Genomic DNA, 20,695 nt, shown 5'->3' on the forward strand with positions numbered 1-20,695 from the left:
ACTGAAGCTAAGCGGGTGTGAGCCTGGTCAGTACCTGGATGGGAGACCTCCTGGGAAAAACTATGGTTGCTGCTGGAAGAGGTGTTAGTGAGGCCAGCAGGGGGCGCTCACCCTGCGGTCCATGTGGGTCCTAATGCCCCAGTATAGTGATGGGGACACTATACTGTAAACAGGCGCCGTCCTTCGGATGAGATGTAAAACCGAGGTCCTGACTCTCTGTGGTCATTAAAAATCCTAGGGCACTTCTCGAAAAGAGTAGGGGTGTAACCCCGGCATCCTGGCCAAATTTCCCATTGGCCCTTACCAATCATGGCCTCCTAATAATCCCCCTCTATGAATTGGCTACATTACTCTGCTCTCCTCCCCACTAATAGCTGATGTGTGATGAGTGTTCTGGCGCACTATGGCTGCCGTCGCATCATCCAGGTGGATGCTGCACATTGGTGGTGGTGGAGGGGAGTCCCCATTACCTGTAAAGCGCTTTGAGTGGAGTGTCCAGAAAAAGTGCTATATAAGTATAAGCAATTATTATAATTATTATTATAAATATCACAATGCAACCATAATCCATAATTGCATTGATTTGGTAATGAATATTACTTAAAAACAATGCCAAAGCTATGTGAATCTGCAGTAGAGTTAGACATATAAATGGGTTGCTTCTGACTTTATTTGAACGTGTCAATATCCTGGAAATTTGTGTTTTCAGTTTTCTTTCTTTAGAAGTCAGAATTACTAGCAGAACAAAGCACACATACACGCTTACCCTCAGTAGTTAGACATGTTCTTTTGGCTTCCATGTGGTGAATAGGATTATAGGCAGTTGAAAAAAAAAATAAAAATAACTGTTTGGACAAGAATCTCATTATCTCATTATTGTGTTTTTAGCCATGGCTATAGTTTATGGGATATACTGTATGTTAAACACTGATGCCTCCCACTGAATATGATAGAAAGAACCCCAGATTGAGGAACATCCCAAGACTCACATGTGTTTCTGATCTTTTTAATATAACAATAGTAAGGCCAGTAATTGTTACTATTAGTCACAATAGGGCATTTATAGATTGAGTAAGTGCTACTACATTTCACATAAACTCCAGAGGAAGATCAAAGTTCTTCTGAGGCAGAGGAGGGCAAGCAACATGTTGCACTGGAAATGAATCATTTTGAAGCAGGATTAATAAAAGCGCTTGGTGTGCATTCTTTTTTCTTCACATTTAATCTATATCAATTTTAATCCCATCATTTAATACTATTATATTATCTGTTCTGCTAAAAAGGACATGTATTAATCTTTTTCTTTATGTAACTCTTCTAAATATTAGCTTTCAAATCAATTCCATAGCCATTGAAACTCTGTATTTCATAAATGCAGTAGTTAGCAAGGCTGCCCAGTAGGAATAGTTTATCTTTGGCTGGTAGCTGGCTGTGTACATTAGTTATTTCTTTTCTTTATATCATTTCCCTGCAATTTGGCTGCTATTGAAATTTGACCTTTTGAAATGAGTTACTGGCACTGTTGAATTGATGAAATCGTAATATAGTGAATTATGCCTTGAAAGAACCTGTTGGGAACACAAACATATTCCCTTGTAATTTAGTGTTTGGTCTGTTGAAGTCTCTAACTATAAATATCTTATATAAGGGGCTTTTTAAGGGGAAAGCCAACAAGAGCATTAATTATATTAAGAAAAAATCTTAGTAGCAAGACATTTGAGCATTACAATTCTACTGTACAATGTGAATATTAATATTTTCAGAGAAGATATTCTGAATTGGTAATGACAATTGCTTAAAAACAATAGCAAAGCTATAGGGCTCTGTTGTAGTACTAATCCACATACATAATTCAAAATGTATAAGCTTCCCTTCAGTTCAGAAGTAGCCTACCCAGTCATTACCTGTCCATCCTGTTTCATAAGAAAGTTTATAAATCAAAATCTTCAGGATTTCACCCACACACTAAACCTTCTAATTTTTCATCCTGAGTCGTCAAATCGTACCTACCATTATTATTATTATTATTATTATTATTATTATTATTATTATTAATAATAATAATAATAATTAATAACAGTTTCTGCTGTTAAGCTTTTCCCTAAATCCTGTGTTGTGTATAAACAATGTATAATCCTTCTCATTGGAAAAATAGAGCTGGATCTGTGCTAAACTGATAGCTTACATGCCAAATTGAAAGATGTACTGTCCAGAAACCCTGTGCCCTCATGCTACACACAGAGGACCTTTATATCTTCAGTTGTAGTAGTGTTCTCTACCAGTTCAAGTCATTTCTTTGTTCAGTCCACTGCAAACAGACAACTTTGTACTGTCCTTCCACAGATCTTCCGCCAATTAAATTCCACGTGCTAGGCACGAATTTCTCATTGCAATTTACTCTTTGAGCCACATACTGGCAGTGATCTAATTTTTGTTTCCCATCTTCAGGTCTATCACTTAGCACTGGTAAATACTGTCTACATCATGTGTGAAGGCAGCACAGCAACAGCAATGAACCATTCTGTACATTTCTGCTGCATAACACAAATTCAGATATTTTGATGATGTTAATGTTTTACCACATGATCTTTTGGTTTTAAGGAACATTTCAGATCAGATTAATTTGGTTCAGTGTGTTTTTCAAAATACAATATTTATTATTATATTTATATTAAGAGCAATATTTTAATCAAGGAAATAGTGCACTCTGTTTTCTTCAAGGCATTCCTAACACAAACAGCTTGTGGAAGTAATAGAGAAGTGATTATTCTCATTTTAAGAAAGTGGAAAACAACACGTGTGCCTAACTAAGCACCTGGTCAGCAGCTCTGGAGAGCTGCAGGGTCTTTTTTATTTACATTCCACCTAGGTGTTTGATTACTTAATTCAACCATTTGTGCAAATAAAACACTAGACGTATGAAGCAGATACTACAATTGGGTGTTGAAGTGAGTCATGAACAACATAGAATGTCCAGTACTGTGGGCTCCAGGCAGGCTGTAGCAGGCTCAAAAAATGTTGTTTGGCTCTGTTTATTTTATCATGTCAGGTGACAAAGGCACATTGTAACCCTGGAATGCCACAGGCATTTGGAAGATTGTGTGGTTCCATAAAATACATGGAGCTGAGGGATCTCATCTCAGAAGGAAAGGAAAAGTGGGATTTGCCTTTGAGATCTGAAAAACCAGACACTGTGGTAAATGGTGTTAGTTGTCTAGGGAGACTTATTAACTTGAGAACACCCAGGGCAACACTGCATTATGCGAAGGACAGCTGAGTATGACTGTCTGCGTATGAGCGATAGAGGCCTTGTAATCAACAAGTGCTGCCTCTGGGAGAGAAAGAAATAGCACACCATTCTGTCTTCTGAGGGTCTGGAGGATTAATGGGAAACCTCCTGACTAAGTGTGATATCAGTCCACAGTACAGTGTGGCAATAGTAAAAACTGCAATGATGTTTAGACCATAAATGTAATGTAAAAACACTAACTTTTTATAAGTTGTGTGATCTGAGTAATTATATTGGCCAATTATACACAGTATACCTTTTTGTTTCATAATATTGTCTTCTCCAGGCTTGAGTGAATTAATTGTCCGAAAACAGCAAAAGGGAGATTTTAACCTGTTTTTTGTCACTGCATGTAACATGAAAGTGCTGTTGGACATCATTCTGTTCCTGTGATGCAATGGAATTGGTTGTAAATCAATGCAGTGTTTAGGTTTCTTCATAACAATTAATTTTTGATTAGTCATCTACTTTATTACAGAAGTATGAATGCTCTTTATTTTAAATTTATTTTGATTTAGTTTGATTGCACAAGGGATATTCACACACACATATATATATACTTATATATATATACTTAATGCCATCGACTTAGCATGATGATGACTATGACCTAAGCAAGAAACTGATCACAGCAGCAGTATTTCTGTCATGATCAGATCACAGTTTTAATAGAGAACTCTTGACTCTGTCTCATCATTAATGTTGTCTTTCTGTTGCAATTTTAGAATATGAATGAACTTATGCAGTTAACAATAATTCTGACGTTGTATCTTAGTGACAACTAAAGCAAATTTTCAAATTCCAAAGGAAGTAAAAATGACATTGATGGTGATTAAGCATCCATTTTACTTGTGTCCTCTTTGAAATAATGTTTCTTGTTTTGTTTTTTCTCTTATCTTTGTAGTGTAGGTCTTTTATATGCTATTCATCACTGCCAGCCCTTGTGTGATCTAGCTAATTTTGCCCCTTTTATCTTCCTGCTAGGAATGTGGCCAACATAGATAACATTTTGCAGTGGCTTACTTCCCTGTCTGTCTGTATAGCACATTTTTTCTCTTGACAAAATTTCAGAAAAGCCTCACTTAGGTCCCCCATGGAGAAAGGTTTCCCACATTACAAAGTGATTACGTTTGACTGACACAAAGACTGACCCTTAAACAGTGAAATATTAATTCTGTTTTGGGATATGCATTGTGATTTTTTGCTAATTCATAATCTACTAAGTCAAGTATTATTCTAATATACTATTATTGACATTTGTTATAAAAATAGTTCATTAAATGTGTGGATGGTGGTAATAATAATAGGAATTTGTATTGATATTTTAACTATTCTTTTTTTATTTTAAATGAATGGATTTTGAAACCTTTTCAACAGCTTATACCAAACCACTTATTAATGGAAAATATAACCTGCAAGTTAATACCTTACTTAAATACGGTAGAACCATATTTAGTTTTTGCATATTTATTAAATTTAGCTGTCCCTGTATGTATGCTACTATCATCTCTTGATTCATACCATCTGAAATACAGTTTGTCATGGATCTTTTTGTGCTGTTGTTCCTTATCTTATGTTTTGTGATTTTCTTAATTAATACATTGCTTTGAATTTGTCAGCTGAGGACTCATTGCCTCCTTGTGGGTCTGTAAAATCAAAACCCCTACTGCATGTCAGTGTATATGCCAAAAGCAAAGAAAAATGTTTACTGTGACATCTGTGTCAGCAGTTGAGTGAATTTGTGAAACTCAGAAACAGGTTCAAAAGGCATAAAATAATTTCATTATTATTTGATGTCAAAGCATTTTTTGCAGGCACACGATCTATCTAGTTTTGTCAGTGTTAATGATTTTGCTTTGGCTTTTCAAAAGTGCACTTAACATGCACATGATTAGGCCAATTTTTATTGACCTTATAGAACAACAAGTATGGATTCTGATTTAACAAGAACCAGACTTGGTAATAATGAGGCTAAAGAAAGGAATAGATTTTTATTGCTCTACTTATATGTTTCAAAAGCATTGTCATGTTATTTTTAGGAATAAAGTTACAGTGATCCTGAATGAATAGGCTCTTGGGTCATTATGATAGTGCTTAATTCTCCTAAAAACCCATTTTGTAAAAGCCTTCAGGGCAGTATATTTCCCATACTGCACTGTTCCCACAGCAGGGTTTCCAGTCACGTCGGCACTTTATCCCCATAGGTATGTAATATTTATCATTTGATCAAATGCGCTATACTATCTGTTATTAAAATACAATGCAGCATGGTTCCAACAGAGCAAAAGGTAATTGCAGTGCTGTTCCTACTCAGCATGCCTGAGAGCACATAATGACTTTTTTGCTTCTCCATGTTTAAGAAAGAAACTATAAATATATATATTAAAATAATTTCCCTTTGGATATGCCTGGTGGTTCTGTTAATTTCTATTGTCAGCAGGTTTGAGCAGGTAGCCAATCAGGCATGCTCCACAAGCCCTGGGCTGAAGTCATTTCTTGCCTTCAATTTAAAGGTCACGAGATAAGGCTGAAGCTCATGCATAATCTGAGGAATTCAGGCAACCGGCATGTCACACTTTCCATTTCTGCTTCGAGAGGCAGTTTTATTTATTTATTTTCATAATTATGTGCTTTGTTCCTGGTGCTTTGCCCCCCCCCCAACAAACATACCCAACCCCAATTACAATTTTATTAATGACTGTACAAGATTCCAAAATCTGTGCATAGGTCTCGCAGTATTGTGGATAGAGGTAGCAAGGACAGCTGCAGTCAGAGCTCTCCACAATGCGAAGTTGTAATGAGTTGTGCACTAACCTTGTGCAAGAAGACAGATGCAGCTTTATGTTGGTTTATTCTTTTTCCAGTTGGCATACCTTCTTGCTTTTTTTCAGGGTAGATTGTTTCTTCTTAGTTCACCAATATCTTCAGTTCTTCATAAAGCCACGCAAAACCATTAACACTGTATATGCCTGGCTCATTTTCACTTTTTCATGTGTAGTTTCAGGGGGAAGTATTATTTTAGATATGTTGTCCAGAATTTCTTTCCTGCATTGTTTTGGGAAAACTGTATAGATAAACCTTTTTTTCTATAAACAAAAATAAATAATTTTGCTTACAAGACCGGTGCTGCTTTTCAGTATTTTTCAGTAAAGTGAACATGCTGCTATTTCACCGTATCTTTTTTTTTTGTCTTAATAGCATTTGGATTGGACAAATGATTTACTGCAGTGAAGGTGTATATAGTTGGAGATATGCTGTTAATATCCTGCATTAGATTTGTTCCATTCAGGGTATTGCAGCTGAATCTGTGACAGTATAATACCAGCCAGTGAATTCCCTGCAAGCACACTACTACATCATTGTGTTTGACGTTCCCAGAGGTATGTTCGTATGTTTCCCAGGTATGAGTGCAGCCCTTTGTCCAGCCTTGTTTGAATCACAATCTTACAGCAAGATAACCTGTTATGTGGCATGTGTGCATGTTATATTGTTTTGCACCACCCGAAACACAGTTATAGTTTACAAACACTGGAGCTTTTCCTTGTTGTCACAGAATTTCATTTCAATGAGGAAATATATTCTTAAACACTTGGCGTCTTTCATTCTTACGTAAGAGAAACTTTGATTAGACTCCACCGGCTGTCTCTCACCTGCTGTCCCTGGTTACCAAAAGTAACCAGATCTTTCTTGTTCAGAAGCACAGCGATGCCTAGATCAAGCCCAGGCACTGGTTTCGCAGAAGATTATGTGGTGACACATGGTCACTGCAGATAGTGGCTGTGTCTTAATGTCTTTTTAAAGTGTCATCCTATAGTTTTTCCATCTAACCATTTAGAGCCTGCTGTGTCACAGAGGCCCCTGTTTTCACAGAGCCAGTTGTCCTATCTTCTTCCATAACTCTCTTGCCTCTGAAAGTAGATCCACTCAAGCAGATTTTGCCATATTGTATTAGCAACAAGAGCAGGAAATCTGCTCTATTCAATCACTCAGAAGGTCTCCTGTATGGGAGGCCACAGAAGGGTGAAGGAGTGTTATTTAATATATATATGTTATACATAAGAAAAAAAGACAACTGACAACTGTTGTTACCACCTGGTTTGTAGTCTGTTGCCATGAATGGAAAATCTTGAGTTTTTACAATGAAACAAGTCAGTGATGCCTGGGTGTTGAAGTTCTCTTGAAGCTGGCCTAAACACTAATGCAAATGTAAATGTTAGAATGTATAATATAGTAATTCATGTAGAAATGTAGAAAATAGAGGAAAGGATCACATGCAGGACTGTTGCAATATTTTAATGTAGTTTCTTAGATTAATATAAACAGATGTATTTCTCTTTATATAAAAGTATTTATTCTAGTGATCAGTAAGGTATTTCAGATGGACATAAAATATTTTTCTGCTGAATTGTAGGTGAAGTGCAGTTCTGGTAGTGGGAAATTTTAGGAAATGGCCTGAGTATTAACATGCTACTTCAGGGCTGCACAATTTCCAAAGTCTCTCGTGTTTAGAATCATAGTTAATGTCACAATTAGGCTGGTCTTGTTATTCTTGGTATAGTTTAAATTATTTTTCAAAAATAGTTTACTTAAACATGATATTGTACTTCTAAATCTTATTTAACTGAAAAAAAATGAAATCTCCATGAAGTACAAATGTGTTCCTTGGGAAGGTTGGTTCTAATGATTTAAAATAGCTTTGTATCCTGTGACTGAGCATGTGCCCTGCATTGTACATACCACACTCATCAGAATAAATGATTCAATGTGCCCATGTATCAAATATTTATATAGTGGATACCTTATTACTCATTCCTATACTATTCTAGCACTATACAAAACAATAAATCATTCACAAAGTACGCGGATGAGTGGAAAAAAGGGTTAGTGGATAGCATTTGTCTTGTGGATGATACCAAATCACCTATTTGACTATCATGCTGGTAAAGGCCATTGCAAATACTCTGATTTCTTAGCTCTATATTATCTGTAGACTACAAAAATGACCCAGATTTGATAACTTGCATAATTGTATTTCAATTTAAAAAAGGCCTAAGTATTTTTAAGATGTGCGTGCATAGAACATTGTTTCATTAATGCCTGCCAATATCCATAGTGCACATTTGTTAACTGTACACCATCGGGCAGAGGTAAATCAAACTAGCCCACTAAAATAATCAAACACCGTGTGCAAAAACTAATAATAATCTCAGGACTTAGTATAAGCACAACACTGGAATGTGATCTATCCATTCTCGCATATTGCAGTAATTTTACCCCAGGCATTGCTATTCTGGGGTTGATTATTCATCAAAATGAAAGGAAGTGGGAAATATTTATTATGTAGGATAATTAGCGTTATTCACCCTGCTTTGTTGTATTTTTATAACGTTCTAAAGAACAGATGTGCATGGAAAAAAACCTGTTGCATTTGTAAATGACTCAATCATACATGTCTGTGCATTGCACAGGTGTGTTTTCCTATAATGTAGAATAGATAATATCACAACATACATTGAGAATTTCCTGTTCCAGTCACTTTATTAATGCCCAACAACTCTGAGCATCAGCTTTTGGGAAGGCTTTATGCATCTTTTCATGGCTACTGGACGCCTGAACACATCCACAGTATCCTAAGGGCCCAGCTGTTATTAAAGACCTGTAATGAATGAAGCCTATCAACAGTGCACAAGCCACTAATCTCTGCAGGCTTTATTATTGATCACCAATAAAAAACATTCAGTAGAAACACATTCCAATCCATAGCAACTGCTGAGTACAGAGTTTCACCAGGAAGGCAAGTGTGGCAAGTCACTGTGACTGAGCCATTAACAGACTTGCCCACATGCTGTACCTCATCAGACCTACTCACACTAAAACCAATACCAGTCCTTAAGGCTGTCTCCCCTATGTAGCTCCTTTGTATAAAGGCCAGAGATGTCATATAAATATTTAAACTGAGTTTTTACAAACGTTCTAGTCTCTAGTGATCGAAAAATGTCCTTTCTTTTGACATTTTTAGAGCTCATAGCTAATGTCCAGTGGAAGCTTAGCTAAACCTTTTCTACCTATTGCCATGTTATCATCACATCACTGTGAATATAAATCTGTCTCCTGTGATCACTTCTGAGTGACTCACCTCACTTCACTGTATTAGGATGGCCAGATATGCCAATCGTATTGCCAAGTATCAGATGTTTAGCCAAGTGGGTAAAATCAAAAACATAGCAGACACATTTACTTTATACAGGGCCTTTCTGTAACTTCTGAATATGTGTCTTAACACACACAATGAAGATACAACACACTCCACACTCTCAAATTAAAGTTTAGAGTATTGTTCCAGTCTGAGCTTTGGGTCATAAGGAAGTGAGATCATAGCAGAGAGTGAAACATGATCCCTTTTTGCAACACTCCTATGTGACTTGTACCACCATGCCCAAAACTGACCCATGAAGACATTACCAGATCAGTTTGCAAAAGGGGGAAAAATAAGAACTAGATTGAAAAATGATATTAAAGCCCGTTTTATGTGTCTGGATATATCTGATTAATCTGCATATAATTTAACAAATAAATAGTGGCATCTATAGAATTAAAGACTCATAAATTAAAGATTTCTGTCCAAATGTATTAGCCTCTGGGGCTTAAAACAGTTTTACTGTGTGAAACGTTTGTTGTGTTTTAAACAATTTAAGGAAAATGCAAAACTTACATAACATTACCTTTACCACTCAAAAATTGTTTTTTGTAAGATCCTCTAAAATCAGCAGCAGCACTCCGGCCTTCCATTGTCTACCCACCATGGCGCCATGCATCCTACCAGTCCAGAGCTCCTGATAAAATAATATCAAGTTAGGCCAGGGTACTCTGACGCCAGGAAATGGAATGCACTCACGCCATGATTCAAATAAAATCCCAAACAAAAGGATAGAACAAGGGATAAACAAAAAGAGACCTGTCTCCAGGTCAGCTTGAAACAAAGTTCCAATAGCCCATCATGGATTTTACACAAGCAAGAATCAGAAGAAAAAATCAAAGAGTCGATCTGAAGCTGTCCTTGGCTTCTGTGGCTCCTTTAGGATCTTATTGTAGTGAACATATGGCCAAATCTTTTTAAAAAACATACTGCAACAACGCAGGCCACTGCAAACATTTTCTTTACCTCTTTCATGTTTAGCTTTACCAGCTGTTTCTTTTAAACGTTTAAAAAGTCACGATTTCTGTAACTATTTTCTCCTGTAGATACAGTATCCCTTTAACTGAAAGGTGCATAATTCTTTTACATTCAAATTAAACATGAAATGTCATAAGTTTATCTCTTACATTTCTTAAAGAAGTCACACTTTGGAAAGAAGTGGAAAGAAGTTGCTCTTGTGTTACAAAGAATTTGAAGAAACTCTTTTAACTTAACAGATGCTAGGAAAAAAATGATTTCTCGGTCATACAAATAATACATACAACCTTCATCCATCAATCCGTTTTCTAACTGCTTCATCTGATTTAGGGTCGTAGGAAAGCCAGAACCTATCCAGGCAAGCAATAAGCATAAAGCGGGAAACAGCCTGGATGGGATGCCAGTTACATACGTTTCCTTTGTAAACCATACATATACAGATGTTTGTTTTTCTTGTCAAATGTAACACTAGCATTGATTTATTTAATCTAGCCAAATTAATTTAGTTATAAAAACTTTGCTGCTGATTCCCTTGTATCCAATTTGCTTTAACAATTGCTTTTGCAAATATGGGAAAACCTTTTGAGACAACTACAGTTCCATGCTTAAAGCAATATTGCAACTTTGGGGTTAATGGGAGACTTTCTTCACTTTGTCGTTTGTTCTGGATTAAGGGACCAACCCGGCCCTCTCAGGATCTGACAATTGCCCTGTATCCTAGAAATAAAAAATTACCATAGCAACTAAGCAATTAGTTTTTAATTCACATTGGGGGTTAAAATGATAAAATATGTTTGGGTTCTAAAAACTGTGTGGTGCACTCTTTGCTCTTGTTGTAAAACCCTGGGTCCAAAGGTAAAGAAAGCACATTCTCAACAGTAGTTTTGCCAAGCACTGCATTTAATTACAATTCCCTGATGTATGTGCAAAAATGCTGTAAAAGGCTTTTTATATATTTTCCTCCCTAGACATTGCAGAACACTGGCTTCTCTGTGTTTTTATTTTACTTTTCTGTTTAACCAAATAGTCTTCAAAGTTTTCATGTCTGGCCTGCCTTTGTGGTTTCATTACAGGAAAGCATTTCCTCCAGGACAGAAACAGAGATAGGTATACACTGAACAAGTCAATCCTTTTAAAAGGTTTGATTCACGGACTTCAGACACTGATCTTTGACTTTCACTGTAACAGACGGATAAAAAATAAGCCTCTTTTATTTACCAACCAAAAGGAATTTGGGTGCAACGCCTTTGAATTTGAGAATACTTTAACCAGTAATCAGTGCAGATTCATTCTGGAGGTAAAGGCTTCTTGTTTGAGGGTCAAAACTAAAAGCACCAGTAATAGCATTCCTGTGCCACTACTCAGAACTTTCTGAATGTAATACAAAACTTCCAGGACCCTGTGAACACCCTGCTGTATCACAGAACTATCAGACAATGGCAGGTTTTATTTGGCAATCCATTTATCCCTTTTGCTCTGATAGACATAATGGAGCATGGATGGTGTGAGGAGGTTAATTAAACCTCACAATACTGTTGTGACCTTTTCTGCCTTAATGTAAATCATTTCAGCTTCATTTTGGACATTTTTAAATGAAAGCGTTTAATAATTTAGCTGACTTATTTCCTAGGAGGCTCTTTATTAGTGTGTGCCCATGACATTTTATTGGAGTGTGTAACATAATCTTAATAATATCATTGTCAATTTCAGTTGTATGACAGAAGCCCTTACTTTTTTAGAATGTTTGCATTAAATATTGAAGTGCCCTGTTAGTGAAGTGATTGCCTATCAGGCCCCATGAAATGTCTATCTGGCACTAGAATCTAGTGTTTAGGTTAGAGCTCCAAAACAGAAAATCCATAGTTTGTGAAATGTATTGATTTTCCCAATTTTTCATCTATTTTCTTAAATAGGACTCAGAAAAAGAATGAGACACCAAACTGAAGGGATATTTCTAGATTCTGCAGCTCTTGTGGTCATGAATGAAAGGATCACTGGAATCTCACGAGTTGTGAATAAAACAGAATATCTTACCAAAGTAATGGTGGACATGGTTGGACAGTATGTTAGCTATCTTGTGAGCTCTAGATGAGAAAGATGACACTTTATAAACCAAGCATGTCAAACTCATGAAGGATAACTACACTTGACTCTCAGTTAATTTGTGTTATTACTGGCTGAACTGCATGTGTTTATTGATTTTTCAAGGTATTCCAACTATATGATTTGAAAGATACACAAACTTATGGCTCAGTATCTGTAAATTTTTTAAGACCTAAACAAAACCTTTGATGTCTGTATTGTTAGGGAATCTATTGCCCATCATTGGGTTAAATTGACCAACAGAAAGCACATACCATGTTCTCTTTTACACACATTGACTACAATATTGGGAACCACCACTGAATAACATGTTTGGCATCTGTCAGTAGCAACAACAGTATGAATAGGAAGAGCAAAGTATTCTGCGTTTTGAAAAATGTACTATCCAATGCCATCTCATTCTCCCAGCTCTATAGCCTTCAGCTGACATTGTACTAACAGTAGTGGACTGTGGAGCTGAACTGCAAATTACACCTCTTCTACTATATCAATAGGATTAAGATCTAGTGAGTGTTCTGTCCAGGGTCATCCATGAAAGTACATTGTTTGCTTCTCAAGCCATGCCTGCCTCTGGAGTCCACAAGTCTGATTGGAAGTTACTAATATTTTGGCAGTGGCAGGGTATAGAAAGTATTCTTAAACAATGTAAACTATAGTGCTTTGACTAATGAATGACATCCATTCTGTTCTGAATCCTTCATATATGTTCAACATGATCACATTTACTACAGGATATAGCTATGGTACAGATATTAAAACATGAAATATATATTGTAATTTGCTGGATGTTTCCTTTTTTACATAACAATTCTTCATGTGAAAGACCCAGTCCACAGTAGGTTTTTAGTATCGGTGCTACATATATTGTAAAAGCTACACCCTTATCTTGGTGGTGGCTTCAAATCATAATGTTGACTCCTATTTCACCTGTTTTATACGAAATTACATTATTTCCACCACTGATTAGTTTGTATAGATAAGTGCCCAATTATGAATTCATTGCTTCGGTGGCTATTTATTTGTCTCAGCTCCACATGGAATATATTGCTCAAATATAAAGTGATGTCTTCAAAGTTTAACTGCTACCACTTGGGCCATGAATGCAGAAATGGAACTTGGAAGTCATTACATCAATTTTGTGTTTTTAATTTTCAAATAAGGGTTTCAAATAATGGAGTTTGTTTTTATGTTGTTTCAGACTGGATTGAAATATAAATATTAATTTTTGTCCTCTGAAGACAGAATGTGGCTATGATGGACATCCATGTGTTTTGTACATCTTTAGAAATTAAACATTTCATAATTAAAATTCTGTTGAAAAAATCTGGGATTTCTTCACTTTTTCAGCATTGCTGTGCAACTTCTAGATTCATTTATTACACCTCCCTGCAACACATTGAAGCTCAAAATCCTCTCACTTCCCTTCGGCCGTGATCTATAGTGGTTTGAGGTTTTATTTGTAATAATTGGCTGTTTGCTGTGAAAACTGTGAATCTGTATGATTCTAAAACCCTTTTCAGATGATATTTATATGAGAGCTCTGTGGGCCCAATTTAATAAGTTTAGTCTACAAACGATAGTGAAGAAGGAAGAACCCATACATATTTTCTAAATGCTAACTTTGTATTTTAGACTTGAAGCTTGTTGTGAGCCCTGAAGTTATTTCTTTCTGTGGCCTGCTTTCTCATATATATTTGGAAGAAAGGAGAGGTGTTGTAAAGTTTTATAGCAAATTGAGCCCCTTGTGTTTAGTTCCATCTAGTTAAACTTTTACAACACTCAATTGGAGGCTGAGCCCAGGGTAGGTGAAGCTTCTGTGCTGCAGCAATGTTAACTGTGGGCTAATTAGTTCAGCTGAATATAGTGTGGTGGCTCCCAAGATGAGGTTTATATTAGGTTTTCATTTCTATTGTTAAATTTAGCATCTGCTTGATTAAAGCATTAATGTGGTGATCTAATATATATTTATGTAGAGACAAGAAACAGTGAGGAGCAGTATGAATATTTTATTTGGATCATAATTTTGAAAATGGTTGCCTTTTTTAATTCTGTGTGCTTTGGTATACATTATTATTTATTAATGAGTAAATATATTTTGCTCTTGCACAGGTTCAGTTTTTTGCAGACTACGATGATGAAACAGAACCCACAATGATCCTGTCTAGAGAGGTTTTATTGAAGCAGCAACATATTTTTCACACAGTTATAAAAAACAGCTGACTGGAGCAAGTAGCACTATGATATGATTGGAAGTAACTGGCTCATTAGGTCATACAGAGCATTGCAGTGGTGGGTCTTTTTTATTTCTCCTGAACAACTAATCACTTGAATATTCAAGAAGAGAACCCAACATCTTCAGTTTTCCACATTTAAGCCCAGAGATGGGTTTCTGTAGTGTAAAAGGCACCTTTACCAAACAAAAGCGTACTAAATATGATGGTAAGCTTTTTTTTCAAATGGGTTACTGGCATGTAATTGTTTGCACATGCAGTATGCGACAGAAATTGTATCAAATGCAACAAAACGGCTAAAGTATTTAAAGCTGTTGATGAAAACAGAATCTAAAAAATTTCTGTCCACATGCAAACATTTAAAGTGCTATGCTTTTTTGTATTATTAGTGGGTAGACCAATAATTACTTGGCCAGGTACTGGACCCTATTGTGCTTCTTTCTGAATCTAGAGCTAAGGCAATGCAACAGGATTGTTGCAAAATATCTAAAAATGACATTAAAATAAGAATAAGTTCAACTGTCGGTCTACCTTCCACAGCAATCTTTTCATTTCCTGTTTTTATGCTGAGACCAGTGGTTATTTGGTATAAGAAGGGTGTTTTGTGATTAAACTTGCTTATGATTCATACTGGGCTCTAAGAGAAAATGTTTTCCCAGATTCTGTTTTCACAGTTCTGTGAAATTGGAACATGTGACTTAAGGTGTTCTATTTCTCCTGGCAAATCACAAGAAAAGCGTTACAGTGACCAATTAGATTTGGATCAGTTTGTGCCTAGGTAAACATAAGAAATAGAACAGTTAAAAATCAGAAGAAGTGAAAGAGGTGGATTTTTTTCATTCTGTCACAGCTAGCTTTAAAGCACTGATGCATAAGTTTCATGCTAAACAGTATATTTTATTTATTGTAAAATGTTATTGAAAAAGACAGCACCTCCGGCAAAGAAAGGTTATATTTAAGCAGCTGCAAAAAGTTTTATTTTTAATTTCTCAGCTTTAATCATGTTTTTATACCAAAAGCAGTCCATAATCAATATGGGTCCTTACTTTCCTTCTGGAAGCCAATATGCATTGTTTGTAGAATTTAATAAAACGAATTCAATAAATAACAAGACCCTGTAGTCTTTTTGGAACCTTTAAGCATAAGCGCTTGGAAACACGCTGGGAAAAATTGTTAGTTTTATATCATTTTGGCATTATCACTAATTATATGGTGAGGCAAAGCTTCTGTCATGCCTATATGTGTATGGTATGTTTCCCAAAAATGAAAAAGGAAGAAAATTCAGAAAGCCCATTCAAGTATATTTTATACCTAACAAGTATATTTTGACCTAAGAGACATTAGTGTATCTACCTTAAAAATCAGTGAAGATAGAGGAGTGATGGCATAAAGCTTGGGGCAAATCCTTTAGCTCTTTACGGATACTCCTTCACCACTGCAAGAAGGCTCATAATTTAGTCTCTGTCTTCCATCTTTTTTTGCCTTACAGGAGCTAATCTGAGGCCTGCCGGGAGTGTGGCCCAATATGTCAAAATCCTTCTGCTATCCAATCTCTCAGCCGCATGTCTTCCACAGCACCATCTGAGTCTAGCATTTGCATTTCACCTCAGATTGAATCTGTGAGATCCTGTAAAATTTATAAGGATGCTTCTGAGAGCCAGGCTTTTTCCACACAGTGAAAACCAGAAATGCTTTTCCATTTTGTGCTCGAGTACAAACTCATCAACAACACCTCCTCCCTGCTTGTGCTCTCTCTCCCTCCCTTACATTAACTGTTTAGTAGAAAATGAACCAGCCAGCTTGCAGTCCAATGTTTCAAAGGTTTAAGTAAATTAATACAGTAGACAATGAGACAAAGACTTAACTTCTTTCTTATGTATAGATGCTAGTTTTCTGTTTATTCTGTTAATTCTTTCTTCTGGTCACAGATGCAATTGCAGCACATTTTTATTTTCAATGATAAATTAAAAAACAACAATTTCCAGTTTAACATTAAACTGGTATTTGAAAACAGTTGAATCCTGTCATATATTTCCCTGGGCACTGGTCTTGCTAAATGATTCACACATTTTTTTTTTTTGCTTTATTCAGTGGGATTTAGGTTTGCACATAACAGCTGTTTTTCATGATACTGGGTATGAAGAGAAGACAACAAAAATGAAAAGAAGCCAGCAAGAAAAGTTTGTTCCATAGCAATGTGTTGATTTATGTTGCTTCTAGTACAGTGCTGTGTTCAGGTACAGTACATGAGTGATGTCTCCCAGATGGCTGACTATCCAAGCGGCTGATCAGTGCCTCCAAAGCCTTGAAGTAGCTCGTCTTTTGGGAGGAATGATTAACAAATGTTCTTCCTTCCCTCCCATCCAGCCAAAGCAGTGTCCTTGGATGTTCCGTGGGAGCCCTGGCAGACAAGGGCACACTCCTCCGCTGGGATCATACTTAATTGGGCTGCTGTCTGTTTTTGGCTGTCTTTCCCTCTGCACACAAGGAACTCTGTATATCCCGCACATTCTTCTCCTAATCCTCCCTCGAATGGTCTAGAGATCTTATTTTCATAGAGAACAATAAAGTGACTGATGGTGCTTGTGTTTCAGATAGGGTATTTATTGGTACATGCTTAAGATCCCACCCAAAGGTTGAACAGCTGTTTGCTCAATTTACAGAATTGGCACCACATTTTCGTAGAAATGAAATGGACACATTTAAAATGATAAGCAAAAGTCTTTTTCAAACCACCTTGACATGCAAAAGTCTTGATTTTTGCTTTCTGTAGAAATTACTTTGAATTACAGTGCATGGACAATACCAAGACAATACTTAAGCTTCTTCTTAAGCCACATAAACCTAAGTGTCATCTCTTTTAAGTTATGGGTATGGATCAGCCTCTTGGTAGATTCTGTCAGCATGGCAATCTAGGTTCTGTAATCTCAGGGGACAAAAAATATTAAATACACAAAAACATGAATGTCATAATGTTTGATATATATAGTTAAATGAAAACTCAGAATGCATTAAATGTCTGATGAGATATAGTTTAAGTTCAAAAAGTGCATTCCATATCTGCTTATCATGAAGTCACTTTCACTGAAGTCTACACTCTTCAGAGACTTGTAAATTTGGTGTTGAATTACTCAAAATGAAACGTTTCTCAAGTATCCAGTAACAGGTTTTGGATGTGCTACAGACAAAATAATTATAACAAAACAAAAAGTAAGTTTTATTAATTGGTTGGACTGTCATAGATGGTAATATGGTAACAGGAAAATGCCTTCTTTTCTTAAGTGGACAATAAAAAGCAGAACAATGTTTTTTCATTAATGTTTCATCATGAAGCCATGCAAAATGCAGACTATATCCTTCGTGCTAATGTATACGCTTAAATATATACAAACCAAAATTATGTCTTTAGACCCCACCACCACCAAAAATACCCACACAACTATAAAAATTATATGAATAATGAAACCTTTCATTTTGCTTACTCAAGGCGCAGCAGTCTAAGCATGAGGCATTATGAATTTAATTTTTTCTGAAAACTAGAGGTGATCTTCATTGAGGCAGGCTGTGGAAATGATAAATAGCCTCCATCACATTTTGTTCAGAATTAGCAAGGTGCTTTAAAAAGAAGTGATCTGCTAAATATCCAGATCAAAATCAAAATTAAATGGAGACAAAAAAATAAACAGTTATGCATATATTAGCTTTAGAACAGATCTTTGGACACAGTAATTACAAACGTTAAATATCTTAAATCTATTTAGATCTGTCAATATTTTTTGCCGGGTTATCTTGAAAATTTAATATTCCTATAGAAGGTCCATAAACATATTCAACTCTCTTTTTTTATAATATATTTTATAACTAACCTACAGTACTTGTTCTATTTGGCTTTTCATGAAACTGTGGACCAATTTCTTGTGAAGAAATTGTAGCAGTAAAACTAAAAGAAAAAATATTTTTGTACCGTAGGTGCTATAAGAGAACCTATCAGAATATTGAAGGGCTTATTTTCTTACAATAGGAATATTTTTATTGAAATTTCAAATCCTGAAATCGCCAGATGAAGATCTTGAGTAAAGAAATCTTAATCCTTTTGTTGAACATTCCTTATCAAATGTCCCTGTGCTTACTGCACTGTAAACAGTGAAACATCCAACCACTAAAGTCCTTCCCAGCTTAGTTGTATTTTTATAGTAACAAAAAGGCAAACACTACCTTGACACATCAGGAGCTTTCTACATTTCTAGCTTTCTAAGATTCAGAATGCTGTATGCATTTTTAGCACTATGTTTGCACAAACTATTTTCCCCAGCTCGAAATGCACAAACCTTGGGATGTTTTTTTTGTTTTCTCTGCACTGTCAGAATTTGCCACAAGCAAGTTACAGTCATACATACTGTAAGTGACTAAGGATTAAGTTAAGAACAATTAAAATATTCCTGTTTATAACAATGAGTTCTTCATTTGCTTAAACTTTTCAATATATCCCCCCAAGGTGTTATAGAGCTTTCAGCATCTTAATCAAACAGGGAAACTCCCAATGCCACTAATTTCATCTTTGTTTCTGGAACGTTTGCGTTGTTATTGTATTTATGTGTGGGATTGTTTTCTTATTGGTTATTTTTCTACTTTTGTAATGTGTTTAGAGGCCCTAAAGCATTTGGTAAGACTGGTTTATGATGAGGAAGAGCATTATATTATAGACTTTACAACCAATGCTGTTTTATGTCATTGCTTTTTAAAATGGAAATTTGCATGGCAGCACAGAACAGTGATGTCACAGCTTGGTCAAATTGTACCCTTGAAGCCAGTGCGGTGTAGTGACATAATCTGATTATGGCTTACCAAAAAGTTGAATATATGGTACATATTTATACATACACACACCTCTGCTTCATTCCCATCACCAGGCCTATCCCTCCCCTGTGGAGGATAATAAATATTCTGACTGCTGAGAACAATGATGTGCTTGTTACTCACAGCTGGTGTGCTAGAGCTGGCTGTGCGAACATAACCATCATTACTGTACTGTCTCATGCTGCGCAACCAAGTGGAAAAGAAACATGAAGGACATACAGACACGGAAAAGGAATTCGCTGAAATTCACTGAAAGAGAATAAAGGATTACTCTAGTTTTGTTTTCAGTTTGTAAGTTTTGAATGTTTCTTCCTATGGTTGGCCATGTGAAGAAAGGTTAAAATTTGATTTGCACTATCCAGCACAAATACAGCTGTTCGAAATCGTATTATTATAGATCACGTGACGGGGCATCAGAATTAACCAGAAATATCACACATAGATGGAGCAGTTTAATAACTAGCAACAAGAAATCAAAATGCTGGTCAATAATGCTATTTAAAGATTGGCTTTTCTGGTCCTGAAGAGTCAAGCCCTGCAGGTTTCTTGGGGGACTCAATTTCCACAATTCCCAAAGGGAACTTAAAACAGTAAATAGGAAATCAACAAATAATCAATAGTCAATAATTGATTTAATTAAGTGCTAAACAGCTCAAGTTGGAATGAAAACAAGAAGACCTTGTATCTTCCAAGAGTAATGATTACAGGACTTTGTATTTATGATTATTATTATTATTATTATTATTATTATTATTATTATTATTATTATTATTCATAAAAGACACAAGCATAATTTGCATAAGATTTTGCCTGCTAAAGCAGAGACTCAGTGGTGGCTGGAAGTTGCAATGTTGGGAAGTGATAGTTGGGCAACATCCAGACTGTTTTGATTTTGCACACCCGATTAAAGGCAGAGCAGAGCTGTTTTCTGTAATGTGCATTGTACGTGATTCTCTAATATTTGTCTGGAATGAAGCCAAACTCTGCAACTTGTGGAGCTGTTTGTTAACTTTAATTAGTTGGATCCTTGCAACTGCCAAA

At 35.9% G+C, this 20,695-nt stretch overlaps 1 protein-coding gene across 2 annotated transcripts in view; it reads left to right on the forward strand.

The window, feature by feature from the left end:
* Nucleotides 1–20,695, forward strand: part of pacrg (PARK2 co-regulated) — a 105,895-nt gene that overhangs the window by 65,225 nt on the left and 19,975 nt on the right. The window contains exon 5 of one of the 2 annotated variants that reach the window (XM_015348394.2): nucleotides 17,165–17,370. The exons of the other annotated variant lie outside the window; for it this stretch is intronic. Within the exon in view, the coding sequence (XP_015203880.1) occupies nucleotides 17,165–17,355 (191 nt within the window). The 3' untranslated portion in view covers nucleotides 17,356–17,370. Of the gene's footprint in view, nucleotides 1–17,164; nucleotides 17,371–20,695 lie in introns of those variants that run through there. 2 annotated transcript variants of the gene reach the window in all.

This window comes from Lepisosteus oculatus, chromosome 11 (genome assembly GCF_040954835.1).
Source record: "Lepisosteus oculatus isolate fLepOcu1 chromosome 11, fLepOcu1.hap2, whole genome shotgun sequence".
Classification (NCBI taxonomy): Eukaryota; Metazoa; Chordata; class Actinopteri; order Semionotiformes; family Lepisosteidae; genus Lepisosteus; species Lepisosteus oculatus.